We start from the raw sequence: 20,528 nt of genomic DNA on the forward strand, positions 1-20,528 counted from the left end.
CCTTTTTGACTCGGATACACCCTGTAAATATCCATGAGAAAGGCCTGTTTTTGATGGTCCAGCAGAAGTTGTCATCAGCATGTTGAATCAAATATTTAGTTTTATTTCATACCCGTAAAGCTGAGTAGTGAGGATGTGTTCCTAACATTTAATTTGCAGTGTTTTGTTCTCCTCTCTCTGAATTAGTCTGGGACGGCCCGGCCAGATAACATCGGAAAACATGCCAAACTGATTTAACCCAAATCCTCTGATTTTCAGAGAAGCTGTTGTGCTAAGTGCTTAGAGGCTCCGTCTTTAATTCTTATCAGATGCTTTCCTTCCTTTACTTTAAAGCCACGCTTCAATTTCCCCTCCCTACATCTGTGCGAGTCTGTCAGATCGGCTCATATTCTGCACAGACGCCCATATTTCCTCATTTAAATGTTAAAGCAATTATGTTTGTGGGCGCAAATGACCGACAAATGATAAAATAATAGGACATACTGGAAGCGTTCTAGTTTTCCGTGTCACGCAGCTCATTTGCAGTGGCTCCATTACAAATTTACAAACTATCTAAAGTAAACAATATGTTAAAAATGCAAATGAAAATAGCAAGGTGTATATTATCCATATTTACAAGGTGTGCATCCATGCATGCCGTTTGCAAACTTTTTTTTTCTTTCCACTAATGAATCGTTCGTGATAAGACCAGGAACAGGAGTTAAGGAAGTAAATATTTAGTTGTGAATTCATGTTGATTTATGGTGTGAAAAATAAAAGGCCTTCAAGCTCAACCATTTGAGATAGGTAGGATTTTTATGCTCTTATGCTCAACAAGGCCGCATTTATTTAATAAAAAAAATACAGTAAAATCAGTAATTTTGTGAAATATTATTACAATCTAAAATAAGTGTTTTCTATTTGAATATGTTTTAGAATTTAATTTATTTCTGTGATGCAAAGCTGAATTTTCACCATCACTACTTCAGTCTTGTCACATGATCCTTCAGAAATCATTCTGATATGCTGTTTTGCTGCTCAATAACTTATTATAAGCAATGTTGAACATCAGTCTTCAATGTTCTTTGATGAATATAAAGTTCAGAATTTATTTGAAATTTAAATCTTTTGAAATATCATAATGCAAAAAAAAAAAAACTACTGACCCCAAACTTTTTAGTGTTTAAATCCAAAAGTTAAGTAAAAGTGAGTTTGAAAGTATTGAATTAGCTACGTATGAACTGGTGAAACTGGTTTAATCTCTCAAATACTACAGCTCCCTGCTAAAAGAGCTGATTAAACCAGCCCAAGATGGTCTACCAATATTAGCGGGTTTCCGCCTGGCCAAACTGATGTTTAGCTATAGTCGGCCAACTTGTTTCTCCAGCTAACAAGTGGCCAAAACCCTTTTAAAACTAGCCAACCAGACCAGCCAGACCAGCTCATGCTGACGTCACAGAAGTACTTGAATGTGTAGTATAGAATGCATGTGTAGGCTGTGTTTTAGAGTTAAAATGTGTGTGTGTGTGTTGTTTGGTAGACTGAAGAGTGAATGAATCAGATAATCAGGTCTGTCTTCACTCCGCTGAACATTCAGAATGCATGAAACAAAACCACAGACCACATGACAGACTGAACGAGGGATCAGAAGAAAGCAGGAGAGATGTGGGTGGTGATATTTGGAGATGAGGAAAAGAAAGAAAGGAATGGGCTGAGGTAAAGAGGGAAAGAAAGAGGAGGACTGAAAGAGGGAGGGGGTTTGTCCTGTCCTGTGTGGATTAGATGTGTCAGGTTTAACGGCCAGTTCTGTGAGCACATACCACTGAGTATTACTCACTCACACACACTTTCACTCTCACACACACACATGTGAGGAGATCAAGAACTGAAAGGAACGTTTGAATGTAACTGTTGGGGAACTAGTACATACTGTAGGCACGGTTCCACAACCTAGTTAGCGGCTATGTATGCAGCATTTTAATATATCATATGTGGCATACAGGAAAGTTACAGGCTTTAGAACAAAGTTATAGAATGCTACTGAAGGTTCTTTATGGAACTTTGGTTTCAAAGATGTTCTTGTTGTTACATTGCAGGTTCTTGGTTTCTAGGTTGTTTAAAGCACCAGAATGTAGATTGTTTTCTAAAGACATGAGATAGAAAGTTATTTGTGGGAGGTTTAAAAGGTACTGAAATCTTACTGTTAATGCCTTTATGTTTAAATTGAAACTACTTTTGCTGAACGGCAGGTGGACCTGACGTTTCTATAAGGCTGTTAATTAGTGTGGTTAGCTTGCGTCATGTAAATTTAATCAGAAGGATTTTGGGGTATGTAATGGTTGTCTTTTTGATGTGTTTATTATGATTAGGAGACATGGCCGTTAACACCCCCAAGTTATTAAAATTGTTATAACAAGTTATATTGACAAGTTATAAATTGGATATATTATTTTAGAACTGTGCCAACTTTTTCACCCTAATTTTTTATTTTATTTTATTTTATTTTATTTTATTTAAAGAAATTAATTATTTTTTCAGCAAGGACGCATTAAATTGATCAAAAGTGACAGTAAAGATATTTGTACTGTTACCAAAGATTTCTATTTCAAATAAATGTTTTCTTTTCATCGAAAAAATCCTGAAAAAAATATAAGGCTTTCCACAAAAATATAAGGCAGCACAACTCTTTTCACCATTGATGATAATAATACAAAATGTTTTTGAGCAGTAAATCAGTTCTTTGCAAGTTGTTTATATTTTCTGAAATAAATAAATGTACAATTTAGAGGTCAGTAAGATTTGTAATTTTTTTTAAAGAAGTCTCTTCTGTGCACCAAAGCTGTATTTATTTGATAAAAAAATACAGTAAAAACAGCAAAATTGTGAAAAAAAAAATACAATTTAAAACAGCTGTTTTACGTTTGAATATATTTTAAAATATAATTTATTTTAATTTAATTTATTATTTATTTATTTTTAAAGAAATTATTTATTCAGCAAGGATGCATTAAATTGATCAAAAGTGACAAAGATATTTGTAATATTACTAAAGATTTCTATTTCAAATAAATGCTTTCTTTAATCAAAAATCATAAAAAATATAAGGCTTTCCACAAAAATATGAAGCAGCACAACTGTTCACCACTGATAATCAGAAATGTTTCTTGAGCAGCAATTCAGCATATTACAATGATTTCTGAGGGATCATGTGACACTGAAGACTGGAGTAATGATGCTGAAAATTCATATTTGCATCAAAGAAATAAATTACATTTTAACATATATTCAGAAAGAAAATGGTTATTTTAAATTGTAATAATATTTCACAATTTTGCTGTTTTTACTGTATTTTTGATCAAATAAATGCACCCTTTATGAGCATAAGAGACTTTCAAAAAGCATTTAAAAAATCATACTCCTTCAACTTTTGAACAGGAATGTCTGTTCAATCATCTAGAAGTCTATTTGTGAATGCAATATCTAGAAAATATTTAGCAAATGTCTTTATGCAGTAATTACGAGCAACTTCCTCTCTGTTATCATCCTTCACTCTTTTAAACAGCAGAAGTTTTTAACGTCTAACGTTTTTAATGCTTTCTTCACTCTGTTTAACCTATGCTGAGGCAGGTCACAGCTCTAACTGTCTTTCGTCCAGCTCGTTTTCTTCTTGCTAAACAACAGCAGCTGCAAAACAGCTAATATTCATTCAGGGTCACTGAACAATTTTTGTTGTTTAGTGACCCCTTTTAAAATCCTCTTCTGTGATCGGTGCAGACACTCTGTAGGGTGTTTGTCAGTTGTTTGAGCATGTCAGCATGATGGAAATCACACTGATTGAGCCTCTCAGCACATCCGTTTCTCACGTTCATTGAAAAGTGCTGTGTTTTTTTGTGTTTTCTCAAAAGTGGAAACCTTCAAAACACACACACCCAAAACTTGAGTTTCTGGTCTCTAGATATGTATTCGCTGTAACTTTGTGGATTTCTTTTTTGTTTTGTTTGGCAAACTACTAATAAGATGCAGCTAGACTATGTAAATTGGCATTGAATAACCAGCAGAAATGTAATTTATCCCTGTGATTTCAAAGCTGAATTTTTAGTATTATTACTCCAGTCACATGATCCTTCAGAAATCATTCTAATATTGATTTGCTGCTCAAAAAAAACAAAACAAAACAAAACATTTATTATTATTTTTATGTTGAAAACAGCTGAATAGAATTTTTCAGGTTTCTTTGATGAATAGAAAATGTAAATAAATAAATAAATGAGTTATACTGACTCCAAGCTTTTGAATGGTATAATGTTACAAAAGCTTTTTATTTCAGATAAATGCTGATCTTTGGATCTTTCTATTCATCAAAGAATCATGATTTTTTTTTTTTTTACTAATTTAAAATTTAAATTTTTCTTAAACAACAAATCAGCATATTAGAATGATTTCTGAAGGATCATGTGACACTGAAGACTGGAGTAATGATGCTGAAAATTCAGCTTTACGTCGCAGGAATAAATTGCACTTTAAAATGCATTAAAATAGAAAACAGTTATTTTAAACAGTAAAAATATTTCAGAATTCTACTGCTTTTGCTGTATTTTGAATCAAATAAATCCAGGCTTGGTGAGGCTTCTTTAAAAACATTGAAAAATATTACTGTCTAAACTTTTGACTGGTGATGAGTGTTGACCTCAGCTCTTCTTTCTGCTTGTCTGTTAAATGCTATTAAAGGTTATTGTCCTTTAAGTGTGCTTTCTTACAGCACTTGACCAGTGCATTCATTTCCACTTTACATCATTTTAAACACTAAATATATCAGGCTTTGTGATGTTGAGGGCAGCATGTTTGAAACAGCTTTGATCAATCTGAGTGAAGTCACTTCAGTGACTTTTTTTTTTCCCTCCTGTAATTTCCTCTGACTTAGTTTTGTGCATTCTTTGAGACCCTTTCTCTTCATATATTGCATTGTCTTTCTCGGAAAGACTTGAAAAGATCACACGTGAAATATTTGCACAGTATTTGTCATTGTCATGTGAAACACCACTCGTATTTTCTTTAATAAATGTGTGAACTGTTGAAACAGTGGATGCAAATTCTGTCATGTTTTGATATTATGCAGAGATACAATGTTTTCACTCAGCGGCTGCAGTCAGCTTTTGCAGTTTTGTGTGAAAATGACACTGATCCCAGTCCAGAGAGCCAGTGAAATTTCACAAGCACACATCCAGCTTGTAAATCAAGGGTTTTAGATTCAGAGGTTGCCATGACCATAAAAAACATGAAATATCATGGAATTTTAAAATGATTGTGTACAAGCATTTAAAATGGATATCTACATTTTTTTTATATAAATATATGGCATATACCACTGTTCCAAATGTTGGCGTTTTTACTAAAACAGGAAAACTGTAAATATTTTGCTTTTTGGTGATAACAGGAAAATTGTGAAAAAAATATTACAATTTAAAATAGCTGTTTTCTATGTAAATTTATTTTAAAATATAATTTATAAATGTGATGCAATGCTGAATTTTCAGCATCATTACTCCAGTTTTAAGTGACGCATGATCCGTCAGAAATCATTCTAATATGCTGATTTGCTGCTCAAGAAACATTTCTGATTATCATCAATGTTAAAAACAGCTGTGCTTCTTTATATTTTCATAGAAGCTGACATACATTTTCCATTTTCAGGATCAGGAAGTTCAAAAGAACGGCGTTTATTTGAATTGGAAATTTTTTGTAACATTCTAAATGTCTTTACTCTCACTTTTAATTAATTTGATTAATGCATTCGTGCTGAATACTCATTTCTTTTGGGAACAAAGAACCTTATTGCAGCTAGTGTTTATTAAAACCAAAAAACGCCAAAATGATTAATAAACTCATTTAATTCAGGCAAATTAGAAGCTGATGGAAGAGCTTTTGAAAGTCATGGCTCATCATATGTTGCAATCTTCCTCAAGATTTTTATTATCTCTGTCTCAGCCAACATTCTTGTTCAAATGTTGTCATATCGCTTCATCATTCCAGCATGGCAACACTTTCTCTCTCGTTTTCCATCATTGTACAGCCTTCGTTTTGGCTGTATTCAGCCACATTCTCCAAAGTGATTGTGAAAAAATTTGAGACCTGAACAGCTGTCTTTTTAAAAATCTCTTTGGCTGCTGTTAAACACGGATACTATTCTGATATTATGTGTATTTTGGCTTGGTGGAGCTTGGGAAGACCAATAACATGTATAATTTCAAATTTCTCTGGCCCTGGGAAACGCAGAACAGAGTCAAAGGCCACAAGGATAGCAAACTGTGTCCAATTGCGAATTCTTGCCTGTTTGTTTTATCCAGTTTCGTCCTGGCTGAAACGCGAGAGCCAGATGACATTGCGACAGGCCCCAAGACAATAGCGCTTCTAATTCCGTGAGTTCGGACCCATGCGAGCACGAAGACAAACGATCCTTTGGCGCAGCTCCAGATCACTCCGCACTGTAATAACTTCAAAATATGCCTGCCATGCGGTCGATCCACTGGAAGGCCAGAGCTGTGCGTGAGGAATTTGAGCTCTCGGGATTACCAGGAACTCATCGCGTCCCTGACCTTCAGGACAAATCATCGCGGCGAATAAGAAACAAGCTAATCTCTTTTGATTACAGAGGCGGGACGTTTGTTTTGAAACTCTCTGTAGATGGTTTTCTGCGCCAGTGACATTTAGATTAATTTACTGCCAGTTTGAGAGTATTTTCATAAAGTCCCCAACTGGAGAAATAACAAGCAAGAACTTTCAGGCCAGAAACAATTTACACAAATACGCAAACATTCAAAAGTTTTGAAAGAAATGAATAGTTTTTTTCAGCAGGGATGCATTAAATTGACCAAAAGTGACAGTAAGGACGTTGTTGCAAACAAAAAATATGTATCATGCTTTCCACAAAATATTAAGCATCACAAATGTTTCTGGGAAATGTTTCTTGAGCAGTAAATCAGCATATTAGAATGATTTCTGAAGGATCGTGTGACACTGAAGACTGGAGTAATGATGCTGAAAATTCAGCTTTGCATCACAAAAATAAATTACATTTTAAAATATATTCAAATACAAAACACTAATTTTAAATTGTAATAATATTTCACAATTTTGCTGTTTTTGCTGAATTTTTTAATCTAACAGATGTTGCCTTTACTAAGACTTACAGTTGAGGTCAAAAGTTTCAATCCCTTTCCGATTCTGCAAAATGTTAATTGTTTTACCAAAATAAGAGGGATCATACAAAATGCATGTTATTGTTTATTTAGGAACAAGATATTACACACAAAAGATGTTTACATGAATTTATTTAAAAATGGCCCCATTCAAAAGCTTTTTTGTTTAGTGATAGTTGTTCATGAGTCTCTTGTTTGTCCTGAACAGTTAAACTGCCTGCTGTTCTTCAGAAAAATCCTTTAGGTCCCACAAATTCTTTGGTTTTCCAGCATTTTTCACACTGAGGACAACTGAGGGACTCATATGCAGCTATTACAGAAGGTTCAAACGCTCACTGATGTTTCAGAAGGAAGAAACATGCATTGAGAACCAGGGGTGAAAACTTTTTGAATTTGAAGATCAGGGTAAATTTAACTCATTTTGTCTTTTGGGGAACATGCAAGTATCGTCTGTAGCCTCTGAAGGGCAGTACTGCATGAAAAAAAACTATGATATTTAGACAAAATAAGAAAAATGTAGACATCTCCATTCTGTTCAGAAGTTTTTAACCCCCGGTTCTTAATGCATTGTGTTTCCTTCAGAAGCATCAGTGAGTGTTTGAACCTTCTGTATGAGTCCCTCAGTTGTCCTCAGTGTGAAAAGATGGATCTCAAAATCATACAGTCATTGTTGGAAAGGGTTCAAATACACACATATGCTGGAAAACCACAGAATTTGTGGGACCTGAAGGATTTTTTTCTGAAGAACAGCAGGCAGTTTAACTGTTCAGGACAAACAAGGGAACAACTATCACTAAACAAAATTAAAAAAACAGCTTTTGAATGGGGTCATTTTTATAAATTCAACTATTATTTTCTCTTGTGGATTATATGTAAACATCTTTTATGTGAAACATCTTATTCAGGTCAGTACTAAATAAACAATAACATGCATTTTGTATGATCCTTCTTATTTTGGTAAAATAATTAACATTTGCAGATGTAAGGGGGAAGCAAACTTTTGACCTCAACTGTATTTCGAAAACATCAAAATCGTACCAATCCCAGACTTTTGAACTGTAGTGTACATAGTGACTGTTGTATTTTGAAGTTCAATCTTGTGTCATCTAACACAAAATGATCTTTACTTCACGTAATGTGAAGGGACAGGATTTATTTCTCTGTGTGGAAAGAGTTAAAGTTAAAACAGATGTATGTTCTGAGTCAGCGGCTGATCTCAAACATCACCCACTTACCGTAAATGACTTAAGATGCCAGTTTCATAGCAGTAAGATCTGATTGAAAAGACATGTGAGGTGTGTTTTATTTTGTGTCAACTACATTGCATCTGGAACGATGCGTTTTAGCCAAATAGGATGTGTGAAGCAAATTTCCATTAACCCATCCTTATCAGAACTTATCCTAAAATCAGAAAGAAATGAACCCAGTAATCTTAAAATCTGATTGGTTGATGCAAATGTTGTTCCAAGAATGTGATTATAATCAATGTAAGAACCAAAACTTTATGCAAGTATGGAATTGCTTGATTTCATACATGCATGTCAAAATGCCAGTCATTATGCAGTACAAGTCAGCATCACATCCTCATTAGTGTAAACAGCTGGTAGTGTTTTAATGCAGCACTTTATAACATTAAAGGAAATAAACATTTGCTGAAAATGTTCTCATCCTCAAGCCATCCAGGATGTAGATGAGTTTGTTTCTTCTTCAGATTTGGAGAAATGTGGCATTGCATCAATTGCTTGCCTGCAGTGAATGGGTGCCGTCAAAAAATGAGAGTCCAAACAGTTGATAAAAACATCACAATAATCTGCACAACTCCAGTCCATCAATTAACATCTGATTACTGTGTAATTTTACCAGCTGTTTTTTATCAGCTGTTTGGACTCTGACGGCACCCATTCACTAACCCTAACCCTAACTCATCTACATCTTGCGAATTTTCATTTTTTGGTGATCTGATACTTTAATAACTAATGCTGACCTGTGGTTAAACCCGAAGATGTAAGTGTGGACACACGTGTCGGTATTCAGCTGGAACACAATCCACTCACAATGTAGTTCAGGAGAAAATTCCAGAAATTATAAAAAGATCCCATCTGGTGCATGTTTATTTCAGGTGACATTAAACACACACAAAGGATAAATGAAGTGAGACACCTGTTCAGATGGCGAGACACGAACCTGTCTTTCTTCTACTAGACAGACATTTTCTGATGCTACAAAGATACCTCTGTAAGCTGAATGTCATCATTTGTTGACATTTTGAGGAGCTCCGGCTCACTTGGATGTTTTGTGTACCGTCATGGCCTCATGCGGCTGGTATGTTCCATCAAATATAATATTTGCAGGTTCCATATATTATTTAATGCGGTATGTTTCATGCTGGACATTTAGAAAACATTAGCCCTGTGGAGCCATGGTAGAACAGAAATAACTTTGCAAATTCACCATAGTGGTGTTAGCATAGCATGAAATGGCATTATGTTTTATATCATAGTACTGAATATTCATGCTATATTCATGATCCATTTGCATACTTGCATTAGATGATCTATTACATATATACTATTATAGGATTTATTGATTAGCTTTTATTTTTATATTTTCAGTTTTTCATGTTAATTCAAGTTAACATGACATGATTAACATGAGTTAATTCAAAATTCAAGTTTAGGTTTTAGTAATAGCTTTTGGCATTTTTATTACTTTTTATGGTTTTTTTGTTTTACAATTTTTCTATAAAACTTTACTTCTTTTAATTTTACTTTTAGTCATTTTATTCAAAAAAAACAAAAACAATTCAATTATTTCAGAAGATCGGTTTGTTGGGATGGTTCATTTCCATGTTAATTCAAGTTTAGGTTTAATGTTTTAGTCATTTAATGTTATTTTGTCATTTTTATTAACATATATATATATATATATATATTATATTATATATTTTTTTCTATAAAACATCACTTTTCTTATTTTAGTAATTTTATTACTTCAACATAAACATTTAATAAAACAATTAATAATGCACCATGTTTCTATAATGTTTTCCATGTAATATTTTTAATTTATTTATTTTATTTTTTAATTTTATTTAATTTTATTCGTTTTATTTTTAATTTAATTTATTTTCATTTATTTTATTTTTAATTTAATTTATTTTCATTTAATTTATTTTCATTTTATTTTATTTCATTTCTTTGCATTTTATTTAATTTAATTTTAATTTTATTTTAATTTTTTAATTTAATTTATTTTCATTTATTTTATTTTTAATTTATTTTCATTTTATTTTATTTCATTTCTTTGCATTTTATTTTATTTTATTTCATTTCATTTTACTTTACTTTATTTTATTTTATTTTACCAAAATGATTTTTATTTGTTACAACTGTTTTTCGGACACGGCCTTACAACTGAGCAGACAAGTTCTTTTGCCATTTTTATTTAATATTTATTTTTCTATAAAATGTCACCTACTTTTTTTTTATTTTAGTAATATTGTTACTTTAACATAAATAAATGTAACAAAACAATTAATAATTCAGCACTTCTGTAATGCATTTAATTTAATTTAATTTAATTTAATTTAATTTAATTTAATTTAATTTAATTTAATTTAATTTAATTTAATTTAATTTAATTTAATTTAATTTTATTTTACCAAAGTTCAACCTAGTTACCTAGTTAAAAATGTATTTTGGACACTGCCTTACAACTGAGCAAACAAGTTAAATTATGTAAGAAGATCAGTTTGTTGGGATGGTTCATATGGATTTATATATATATATATATATATATATATATATATATATATATATTTTTTTTTTTTTTTTTTTTTTTTTCTATAAAACGTCACTTTTTTTTCTTATTTTAGTAATTTTATTACTTCAACATTTAATAAAACAATGAATAATGCATCATTTATTGTATAATGCAAGTTTTCTGTGTAATTTTTATTTTATTTTATTTTATTTATTTATTTTTTTTTTTTTCCAAAATGATTTTTATTACTTTTAGTTAAATCTGTATTTTGTAAATGCCCTTACAACTGAGCAAACAAGTTAAATTAGTTAAGCAGATCAGTTTGTTTGGATGGTTCATTTTCAGGAAACTGATTAAAAACAATATTATGTAACATATAATAAATAATATCTGAGTCATCGGTCAGCAGTGTTCCCAGAAATCCCTGTGCCACTTTTTTTTTTTTAAGCACAGTTTTTGTTAAATACTTTTGTTATTGACTCAGTTATATAAATAATTTCACTCTGTTTAGTGTGAATTTGTTCACATGTAATACTTTGACTTTAGGCCACGTCATTACAGATTGTTGTTGAAATAAATGGTGCAATCTAAAACGTTATTGCTCTTTTAAATCATTTAAATGTAGATAACTTCTTTGAGTAACTTCACAACTTTGTAAAGTGCTTTAACTCCCTTTTAGAGGGTAGTTTGCCTGTAGTTGAACTGCTTGAAATGATGAGAAGTTTGTACGGTCTGAACTCTGTTGTTGTGAGCCTGCTGCGATCCGCCTCCTCTGAGTTGGCAGCACCTCTGCCAGTGGAAATTTCCCGCACACGCACTCTTATTAAAAGCCAAATGCTTGAACTCTGCCATCTGACTGCAATTCTCCATCGAATCCCAGCTTTTATTTCTAAAGTGGTCCGTTCGAGGTCTTCAGCTGCTCTTATCTCAGTTCTCTAAACGGCATCAGTGATCTCTTCTGAGAGTTTCACATCCCTTAGGTTAAACCAGTATTCAGCACATGCCGTAGGAGTGAATGAGCCAATCAAAGATGGCTCATCCATGGAACGTTAACCATCAGGATGCAAAAGGAAGAACTGACCTTACTAGTTTTATTTTCTTTCCCATGCTGACATATAGAGCTTACGTGCTAAATATCAGAGCTGCTCTAGAAAGGTCTACATGTACCATGGTTAGTGCATGTTATGTGTTTTTTTTTTTTTTTTATTGAAAGATGCAGAAGTTTTCTATGTTAGTAGTACTTATAATTTGATGTAAAGACAACTTAACATAACCTTAATGTAAATACACATGCATAAATATGGTGTAGTAGAAGGACATGCACAAACATGCTCAGGATGTTTTGCTGCATTACGCAGATTTGATATTGTGTTTGTTATCTGACATGGTGCCAGATTTGTTTATCGAAAAAGGAAAAAAGTTTTCAGTTTTAATTTAAGTTTTAGCAGTTTTGTGCTTTTGACAGTTTTATTAGCTTTATTTTTTTGATAAAAGTTTGTGTATGCGTGTGTGTGTGTGTGTGTGTGTGTGTGTGTGTATATATATATATATATATATATATATATATATAAAAATATATAAACAAATATATAAATATAATATATATATATATATAAATATATAAATATTTTAAATAAAGAAATATATGTTTAATATATATATATTTTAAATACATTTTCAATACATTTATATATTTATATATATATATATATATATATATGTATATACACACATTCAATTTTATTACTTTTAATTAACAATAATAAACACTTATTTGTCAAGCAATCAAGTTTCTTTTAAGCAAATCATTCAAAAGAAACAACATAAAAAACATATAAAATAATGTAAAATATGATAAACAGATATAAAATATAAAATCTAATATTTGTGTCATAAGTCAGCAGTGTGCCCAGAATTTTTTTGAATATTTTTGAGTTATTCACTCAGTTTTATACATTTTCACGTTTTATTTTATTTTATTTTATTTTATTTCGTGGGTTTAAGCACATAGTGCTCAGACCATTTAATTTTATTTTATTTTATTTTATTTTATTTTATTTTATTTTATAGTGTAAAAGGCATAGTGCAATTCCATACTTTTTTTTTTTTTTTTTTTTATTTATTTTAAAATTTTATTTTATTTTACCAAAATGATTTTTATTTTTTGTTTTTATTTTGTTTTATTTTTATTTTCTATTTCCTTTAAACTTTCCAAATGCCAACATTGTTGATTTTTAAAATAAACACTTTTTTTGTTAAAACAGATTGTTTAAACAAAGTGTGCAATTTCTGAGCACTAGCATCACCAAAAGAAACAGCAAAAAGAATGACTGTTTTCAAACTGGTTCCCTGAACTTCATTTTAGTTCTCTTCTTCTTGAATTTATTATATCAGGCAGGTGATGTGAATGTTTTCAAACTGAGGAAAGCCAAATGATACAGTCTTTTCAAACAAGAAGGAAGAGGGAGATGTGCAAAAGGCAGATAATGAAAAAAAGGAAGGGAGGGAAAATACTTTGAGTATAAGGAGGTTAAAGGTTGTTTTTGTGTACTTTTACAGTCTTGAGATTCAGATAGAGAGCTGATAAAGACTGTTTACCTGCCTTCATGGATCTTTAAGTCTCTGAATATCCTGTTATAGTGGACGATCGTGTTCCTAAAGGACAGTTTTATCTTCAAACGCATGATTTAAGTTTCTCATGTGAAGTAACATTTAACATGTTCAAATCAAGGGTTACGTTACTAAAACCAGAGGTTCAACCCTTTCATAGCCCAGCTGAATGTTATCAGTGTGAGTCAGAATATGGATCCGGGCCAAAATCTAGTAAAGTACGTAGGAAGCCTGTTATGTACGCTCCCAGTGAAAGTCAGGTTATGCTGCTTTCTACAACACTATCTTGGATGTCTAACTGAACATGTGTTTTAAGGAATTTTCTTTTAAACCATTTTTTCTTTTAATTATTTACATGCAGTTTATTGTTCAATTTCTTTATTTCCACTACCGGTCAAATTTGGAATAATTACCATTTTTAAATATTTTTGAAAGAAGTCTCTTCTGTTCACCAAGGCTGTATTTATTTGACCAAAAATGCAGAAAAAACTGTAAAAAATGTTAAATAATATTATAATTCAAAATAACTGTTTTCTGTTTGAATATATTTTAAAATGTAATTTATTCCTGTGATGCAAAGATGAATTTTCAGCATCATTACACCGGTCTTCAGTGTCACATGATCAGTGTTGAAAGCAAATATGTTTTCAAAAATGTTTTTTACAAAAATATGAAGCACCGCAAATGTTTTCAACTGATAATAATCAGAAATGTTTCTTGAGCAGCAGATCAGCATATTAGAATGATTTCTGAAGGATCATGTGACACTTAAGCCTGGAGTAATGATGCTGAAAATTCAGCTTTGCATCACAGGAATAAATTACATTTTAAAATATATTACAATATTAAACAGTTGTTTAAATTAGAAAAATATTTTACTGTTTTTACTAATCAAATAAATGCAGCCTAAGTGAGAGACTTTTTAGAAAACATGAAAATCTTAATTATTACACATTTTTGACTGGTAGTGCATGTGTATATGAACTCATAATGGCAGCTTTTGATGTTGGCAGTAAAACACTACTGTAGTTTGACGGTAACTGATGACTCTGCTTTCACTGACACAGTAAGGTTCTAATTAAAGTTTTATGAGTTCCCAACAGACGACCCCCCCAAAGCTCACTGTCATCTCCTCACATCCGTTAAAAGACAGCTTTACAGTCTAATTCATCGTGAAAATGTGTGTGGTTGCTGGAGCCATTGTGTCAATGTTATGAATGCAGGCCAGTTTTTGTTTTTTTCTTCCTTTTACGGCCCTGTCCAGGTTTATGGACATTTCCTTTTGTGCAAGAAAAAGCTTGTTCTTTGTGCCTGAAAACAATGCATGCTTACTCAACACAACCCGGGATTTCTTGTCAGGACAAAAATGGGGATTTTTGCTGGAAATAGATTATGGGTGCACAGTTGACCTAACAATGCTTCTTAAATACTAAAAGCCTTCTTAAAGGGATAGTTCGCCCAAAGAAAGAAAATGGGAAAGTCTATGGAAGTCAATGGGAACAAACTGTTTGGTTACCCACTTTCTTCAAAATATCTTCTTTTATGTTCAACAGAAGAAAGAAATACATACAGGTTTAGAACAACATGGGATTTTTGGGTGAACTGTGCCTTTAAATAATTATTTTAAATATAAAAGCCAAAAGAGCATTTGCTAAAACCCCCCAAAAAAAAAACATTTAGTCGTTATGAAAGTAGTCTTGAACTCTTTTGAAGCATGAATTTTTTAATTGCAAGAGATAACAAAATATCAAAGCAAGTGACATTTACAAGCAAATTATCCTAGAACTCATACTCAAAAAATGTTACAATATTTTGTATTTATATTTGTTTGTTTGTTTTTAAAAGCATTTTAATTAAATATTTTTTAAAGTTCTTTTTTTTTTAAGTTATATTTCTGGGCTTTTTTTGTGCCTTTAATGGAAAGGACAGTAGAGAGATGACAGGAAAGTACTGGGAAGAGAGAGGTGAGTGGGATCAGTAAAGGACTTTGAGACAGGATTCGAACTCGGGTCGAAGCGAGCACTGTTGTGTTATATGTCTGTGCACTAACCACAAGTCTATGGCATCGAATGTAAATATTGAATGTTCTTTAATCATTTTAAACACTTTTTTTTTTTTTTATACTTACAATATATTTGTATTTATTTATTGAAATTTTTAGCCTTTTTAAGGTTAATAAATAATGCAGTTGTTTAATATTTTGGAATTTGACTTTGTACATTTTTTAAATTTCTTCTCTCTCATCTTTTTTTTATACTTATGTAAAGCACTTTGAATTTTTGTTTAAAATTGTTCTGTATACACTACCAGTTTTTGAACAGTAAGATTTTTAATGCTTTTTTTTTTAGTCTTTTCTGCTCACCAAGCTTGCATTTATTTGATCCAAAATATAGCAAAAGCAGTAATATTGTAAAATATTTTTACTATTTAAAATAACTGTTCTGAATATATTTTAAAATATAATTTATTCCTGTGATTTCAAAGCTGAATTTTCAGCATCATTACTCCAGTCACATGATCCCTCAGAAATCATTCTAATATGTTGATTTGCTGTATTTGCAATATTTAAAACAGTCAAGTAAATTTTTTTTTCAGAAGGATGCTTTACATTGGTCAAAAGTGATAATAGTGATAAGACATTTATAATGTTACAAAAGATTTCTATTTCAGATAAATGCTGTTCTTCTGAACTTTCTATTTATCAGAGAAACCTGAAAAAAATCTACTCAGCTGTTTTTTGAGCAGCAAATCAGAATATTAGAATGATTTCTGAAGGATCATGTGACTGGAGTAATTTTTATTACTAATTACTAATTTTATTTTATTTTATTTTATTTTATTTTATTTTATTTTATTTTATTTTATTTTATTTTATTTTTCCAAAATGATTTTTATTACTTTTAGTTAAATCTGTATTTTGTAAATGCCCTTACAACTGAGCAAACAAGTTAAATTAGTTAAGCAGATCAGTTTGTTTGGATGGTTCATTTTCAGGAAACTGATTAAAAACAATATTATGTAAAATATAATAAATAATATCTGAGTCATCGGTCAGCAGTGTTCCCAGAAATCCCTGTGCCACTTTTTTTTTTTTTTTAAGCACACTGCTATTGACTCAGTTATATAAATAATTTCACTCTGTTTAGTGTGAATTTGTTCACATTTAATACTTTGACTTTAGGCCACGTCATTACAGATTGTTGTTGAAATAAATGGTGCAATCTAAAAAGTTATTGCTCTTTTAAGTCATTTAAATGTAGATAACTTCTTTGAGTAACTTCACAACTTTGTAAAGTGCTTAAACTCCCTTTTAGAGGGTAGTTTGCCTGTAGTTGAACTGCTTGAAATGATGAGAAGTTTGTACGGTCTGAACTCTGTTGTTGTGAGCCTGCTGCTCAGTCAAGTACATTTTTTTTTTTAGAAGGATGCTTTACATTGATCAAAAGTGATAATAGTGATAAGACATTTATAATGTTACAAAAGATTTCTATTTCAGATAAATGCTGTGCTTCTGAACTTTCTATTTATCAGAGAAACCTGAAAAAAATCTACTCAGCTGTTTTTTTTGAGCAGCAAATCAGAATATTAGAATGATTTCTGAAGGATCATGTGACTGGAGTAATGATGCTTAAAATTTAGCTTTGAATTCACAGGAATGAATTACATTTTAAAATATATTCAAATAGAAAACAGTTATTTTAAATAGTAAAAGTATTTCAAAATTTTATTGTTTTTGCTGTGCTTTGGATCAAATGAATGCAGGCTTGGTGAGCAGAAGAGACATTAAAAATCGTTCTGTTCAAAATGTAAATTATACGTCTTATTTTTGCCTATAATATGAAACTTCAAAATATAGTTTTTTAAATACTATGCTTGAAACGTGTGCATTTGTTATCTTTCTTTAACATATATGTACACCATTTGGATTGATGCATCCCATGCAATGACATTCACACATTTCTCAAGTGTCTTAAGTGTCCAAATACTTTTAAGGTGCATATTTTGGAACACATCTTTAAACTTGCTCTGAGTCGCTTTGATTCTGTCATTCAGTGAAGTACATCTGCTTCAGTGCTTGTGTTTCGATCCAAGTAATATAATATGTGACTGGACTCCAAGGTCCTGATCCTGGGAAAGTTACCGTGGCTTTGGGAATAGAAACTATGTTGATGAACTTCTGAGATGAAGCAAATATACTTCACCCTGCCTTAATATCCAGAGACTATTTTCACTCGACAGTCCGGGTACATCTGATTGGCATCTATGCAGTCCGATGGGAAAAAGAGCTGTGTGGAATATTCAGACTTTGAGAAACACCGCTCGAGTTTATAAATATTCCCTCTCCCGGTTCTCATGACTTCAGATAGAGAAAATAATGGAGTTGCACATATTGGAGACATAAATCAGTGTGTTCCTGGTTACAAGATACTGTTGTGGGCATCCGTTGAGTTGACATCTGGTGCCGTGACCCTGTCGATAATTCTCACCGGCTTCCTGTATCCGGACGGCAAGCGGGCGATTATCCAACAACACTGACTCCAGAACATGTGTTTGACGTTTATGATTAGTCAGTGTCTCTTGATGTGGAAACCCTTCTGATGTGTTGTACACTGTGTCATATTCATTCATATTCATATCTGGGTGTATTGCGGAAGTACTGATGAGCTTGCACTTTGTCTGTTTTCTATTATAAAAGCATTTTTCTCTTTGTTTCCATGGAATGTTCAACAAAAGACATGCGTTAGGTGATTTGTTTTGATGTGTGCTACCAAGCCAGCCATCTGAGGCCAATAATAACGCTGCTGTTTGTGTTTCAGTGGCGATGCCGTTCATCATAATGACCATCATGTACCAGCCGTACCAGCGTGGCGTTTACTGCAATGACACGACCATCCATTACCCCTACAGACCAGACACCATCTCTCACAAAATGATGGCGGCCGTTACCATTTCCTGCTCCATTATTATAGTGAGTCTCCATCAGTCAATCAGCTGAGCGAACCCTGAGAACAATGAAAATTTGATGAAAATTTGATGAAAATTTACGCACCCTCAGGTCATCCAAGATGTATATGAGTTTGTTTCTTCACCAGATTTGAAGAAATGTAGCATTGCATCACTTTCTCACTAACGGATCCTCTGCAGTGAATGGGTGCCGTCAGAATGAGAGAGCTCAAACAGCTGATAAAAACATTACAATAATCCACAAGTAATCCACACCACTCCAATCCATCAATCACCATCCTGTGAAGTGAAAAGTTGTGTGTTTGTAAGAAACAAGTCCATCATTAACAGGGGTGCACATAAGTTGTTCAGTCTGGTTTGGTGCACACACTCATTAAATGTAACTATATATATATATATATAGTTACATTTAATGAGTGTGTGCACCAAACCAGACTGAATGATAAGTAATAATAGTATTATTGCACTTTATTTAGTTGATTTTTAAAATAAAATAATAAACAACATAATAAAGTGCATGATAATACTATTATATTTTAAAATAAAAAGTGAGTATTAAATAAAAATGCAGTTATTTTATTGTACACTTTAAAAAATTAAATGCTAATATTTACTTTTTTAATGAATTTTCATCATTTTCAAAACTAAAATCAGCAATTATCGGGGATCAAGGGCTTTAAAGCATTGAAGCACAAATGGAAAAAATACACTATTTAGCAAGCCTGTAACCACCTAAATCAATTATTTTAAAAAAAGCATTTTTGGTATCTCTAAGTAATTTACCATAGAAATATGATGGGTTTTTTTAACGTTTAGTTCCAGCTGTGGTCCGATCTCCTTAAAACTTTGCATGCTTGCTTAGAATCGCCTGTCTCATGTGCTTAGCAGAATTTGTGAAGTTTTGAGTTTTCCTTTAAGCTTTATAGGGTTTTGGGTACATTTGGACAGAACCTTTTTTCTAAATGACCCTGTTGTAGCCTCCCAAAGGGTAAATATTTTTTTTATATAATTATTGGCCTAGAGAGTCCAGAGAATTGTACTGCAGTGTTTTTTTCCAGACTAGCAAAAAACCTACGACTAGTTCGCATAAAAATTTGTTTTTTGACATCTCTTTAATTATTTAACAAGCAATTTGATTGGCAGCAGTGGTTCTAGACGCAAAGTTGTCCAGAACGAGGACTTCTATCACATGATCTAAATATTATGCAATGTCCAATCATTTAAGCCCTTGAAAAATATGATATTTCAAATTTCTCTCAGACCTTTGGGCCCGTGAGTCGAACAGGCCAAGTTTAATTCTGATCAGCCTCCGTTAGCCTTGTCTAACAGGTGCTCAAAATTCGTCTGCCGATGGCAGGCATGTTTTTTGAGATACACAGATATCCTTACAGACACTTGTGGCACTTGTGGCACCAAGACCATGCAGACCGATTTTTATATTGGTAAGACAAATGGTTGCACAGTTATATCCATTGGCTAAGCTTTGCGATTTTTGTCCTCCAACCCCAGTTTGAGTTATAGGCATTTTACTAAAATGCCCCTTTCGAACATTTTGGCACCCTTTTGTGATGGTGAGTCGAAAATTAAACTTTTTTTGGATAATTATTGATATTCAGTGTCTGATATTCAGGACTAGTTAGCAAAAGTAGGTTTTTTAAAAAATGATACCTGAAAATTTCGCATTTTGTCCGAGGTGAGCCAAGGATTCCAACGACATAAGACACTTGAGCCTGTGATTAATAGTTTAGGAGTTATGAGTGAATTTTTTTTTTTTGGTACTTTTGTTCACTGTAGCACCCCCATCAGGCCGATTGGGGTGAGCCGTGGTCACGTTGTAGGCGGTGTGAGTGCTACCGTCCCTCCAAGTTTCAAGTCTCTACAACTTACGCTTTGGTCTGCACGATTAGTTTTATGTGGAGATTGCTGATTGTGGCCAAACATTAAGAGGTCAAAATACAAGTCCATAATCCATAATAACGCTTCCTCCAGTAAAAAAAAAAAGTCCATCTCCGTTTG

General features: G+C 32.2%; 1 protein-coding gene across 1 annotated transcript in view; it reads left to right on the forward strand.

The window, feature by feature from the left end:
- The window catches only part of plpp2a (phospholipid phosphatase 2a), a 37,649-nt gene that overhangs the window by 9,320 nt on the left and 7,801 nt on the right, over positions 1-20,528 (forward strand). The window contains exon 2 of the mRNA XM_051134398.1: positions 18,365-18,516. Within this exon, the coding sequence (XP_050990355.1) occupies positions 18,365-18,516 (152 nt within the window). The remainder of the gene's footprint in view (positions 1-18,364; positions 18,517-20,528) is intronic.

This window comes from Labeo rohita, chromosome 2 (assembly GCF_022985175.1).
Source record: "Labeo rohita strain BAU-BD-2019 chromosome 2, IGBB_LRoh.1.0, whole genome shotgun sequence".
Taxonomy (NCBI): domain Eukaryota; kingdom Metazoa; phylum Chordata; class Actinopteri; order Cypriniformes; family Cyprinidae; genus Labeo; species Labeo rohita.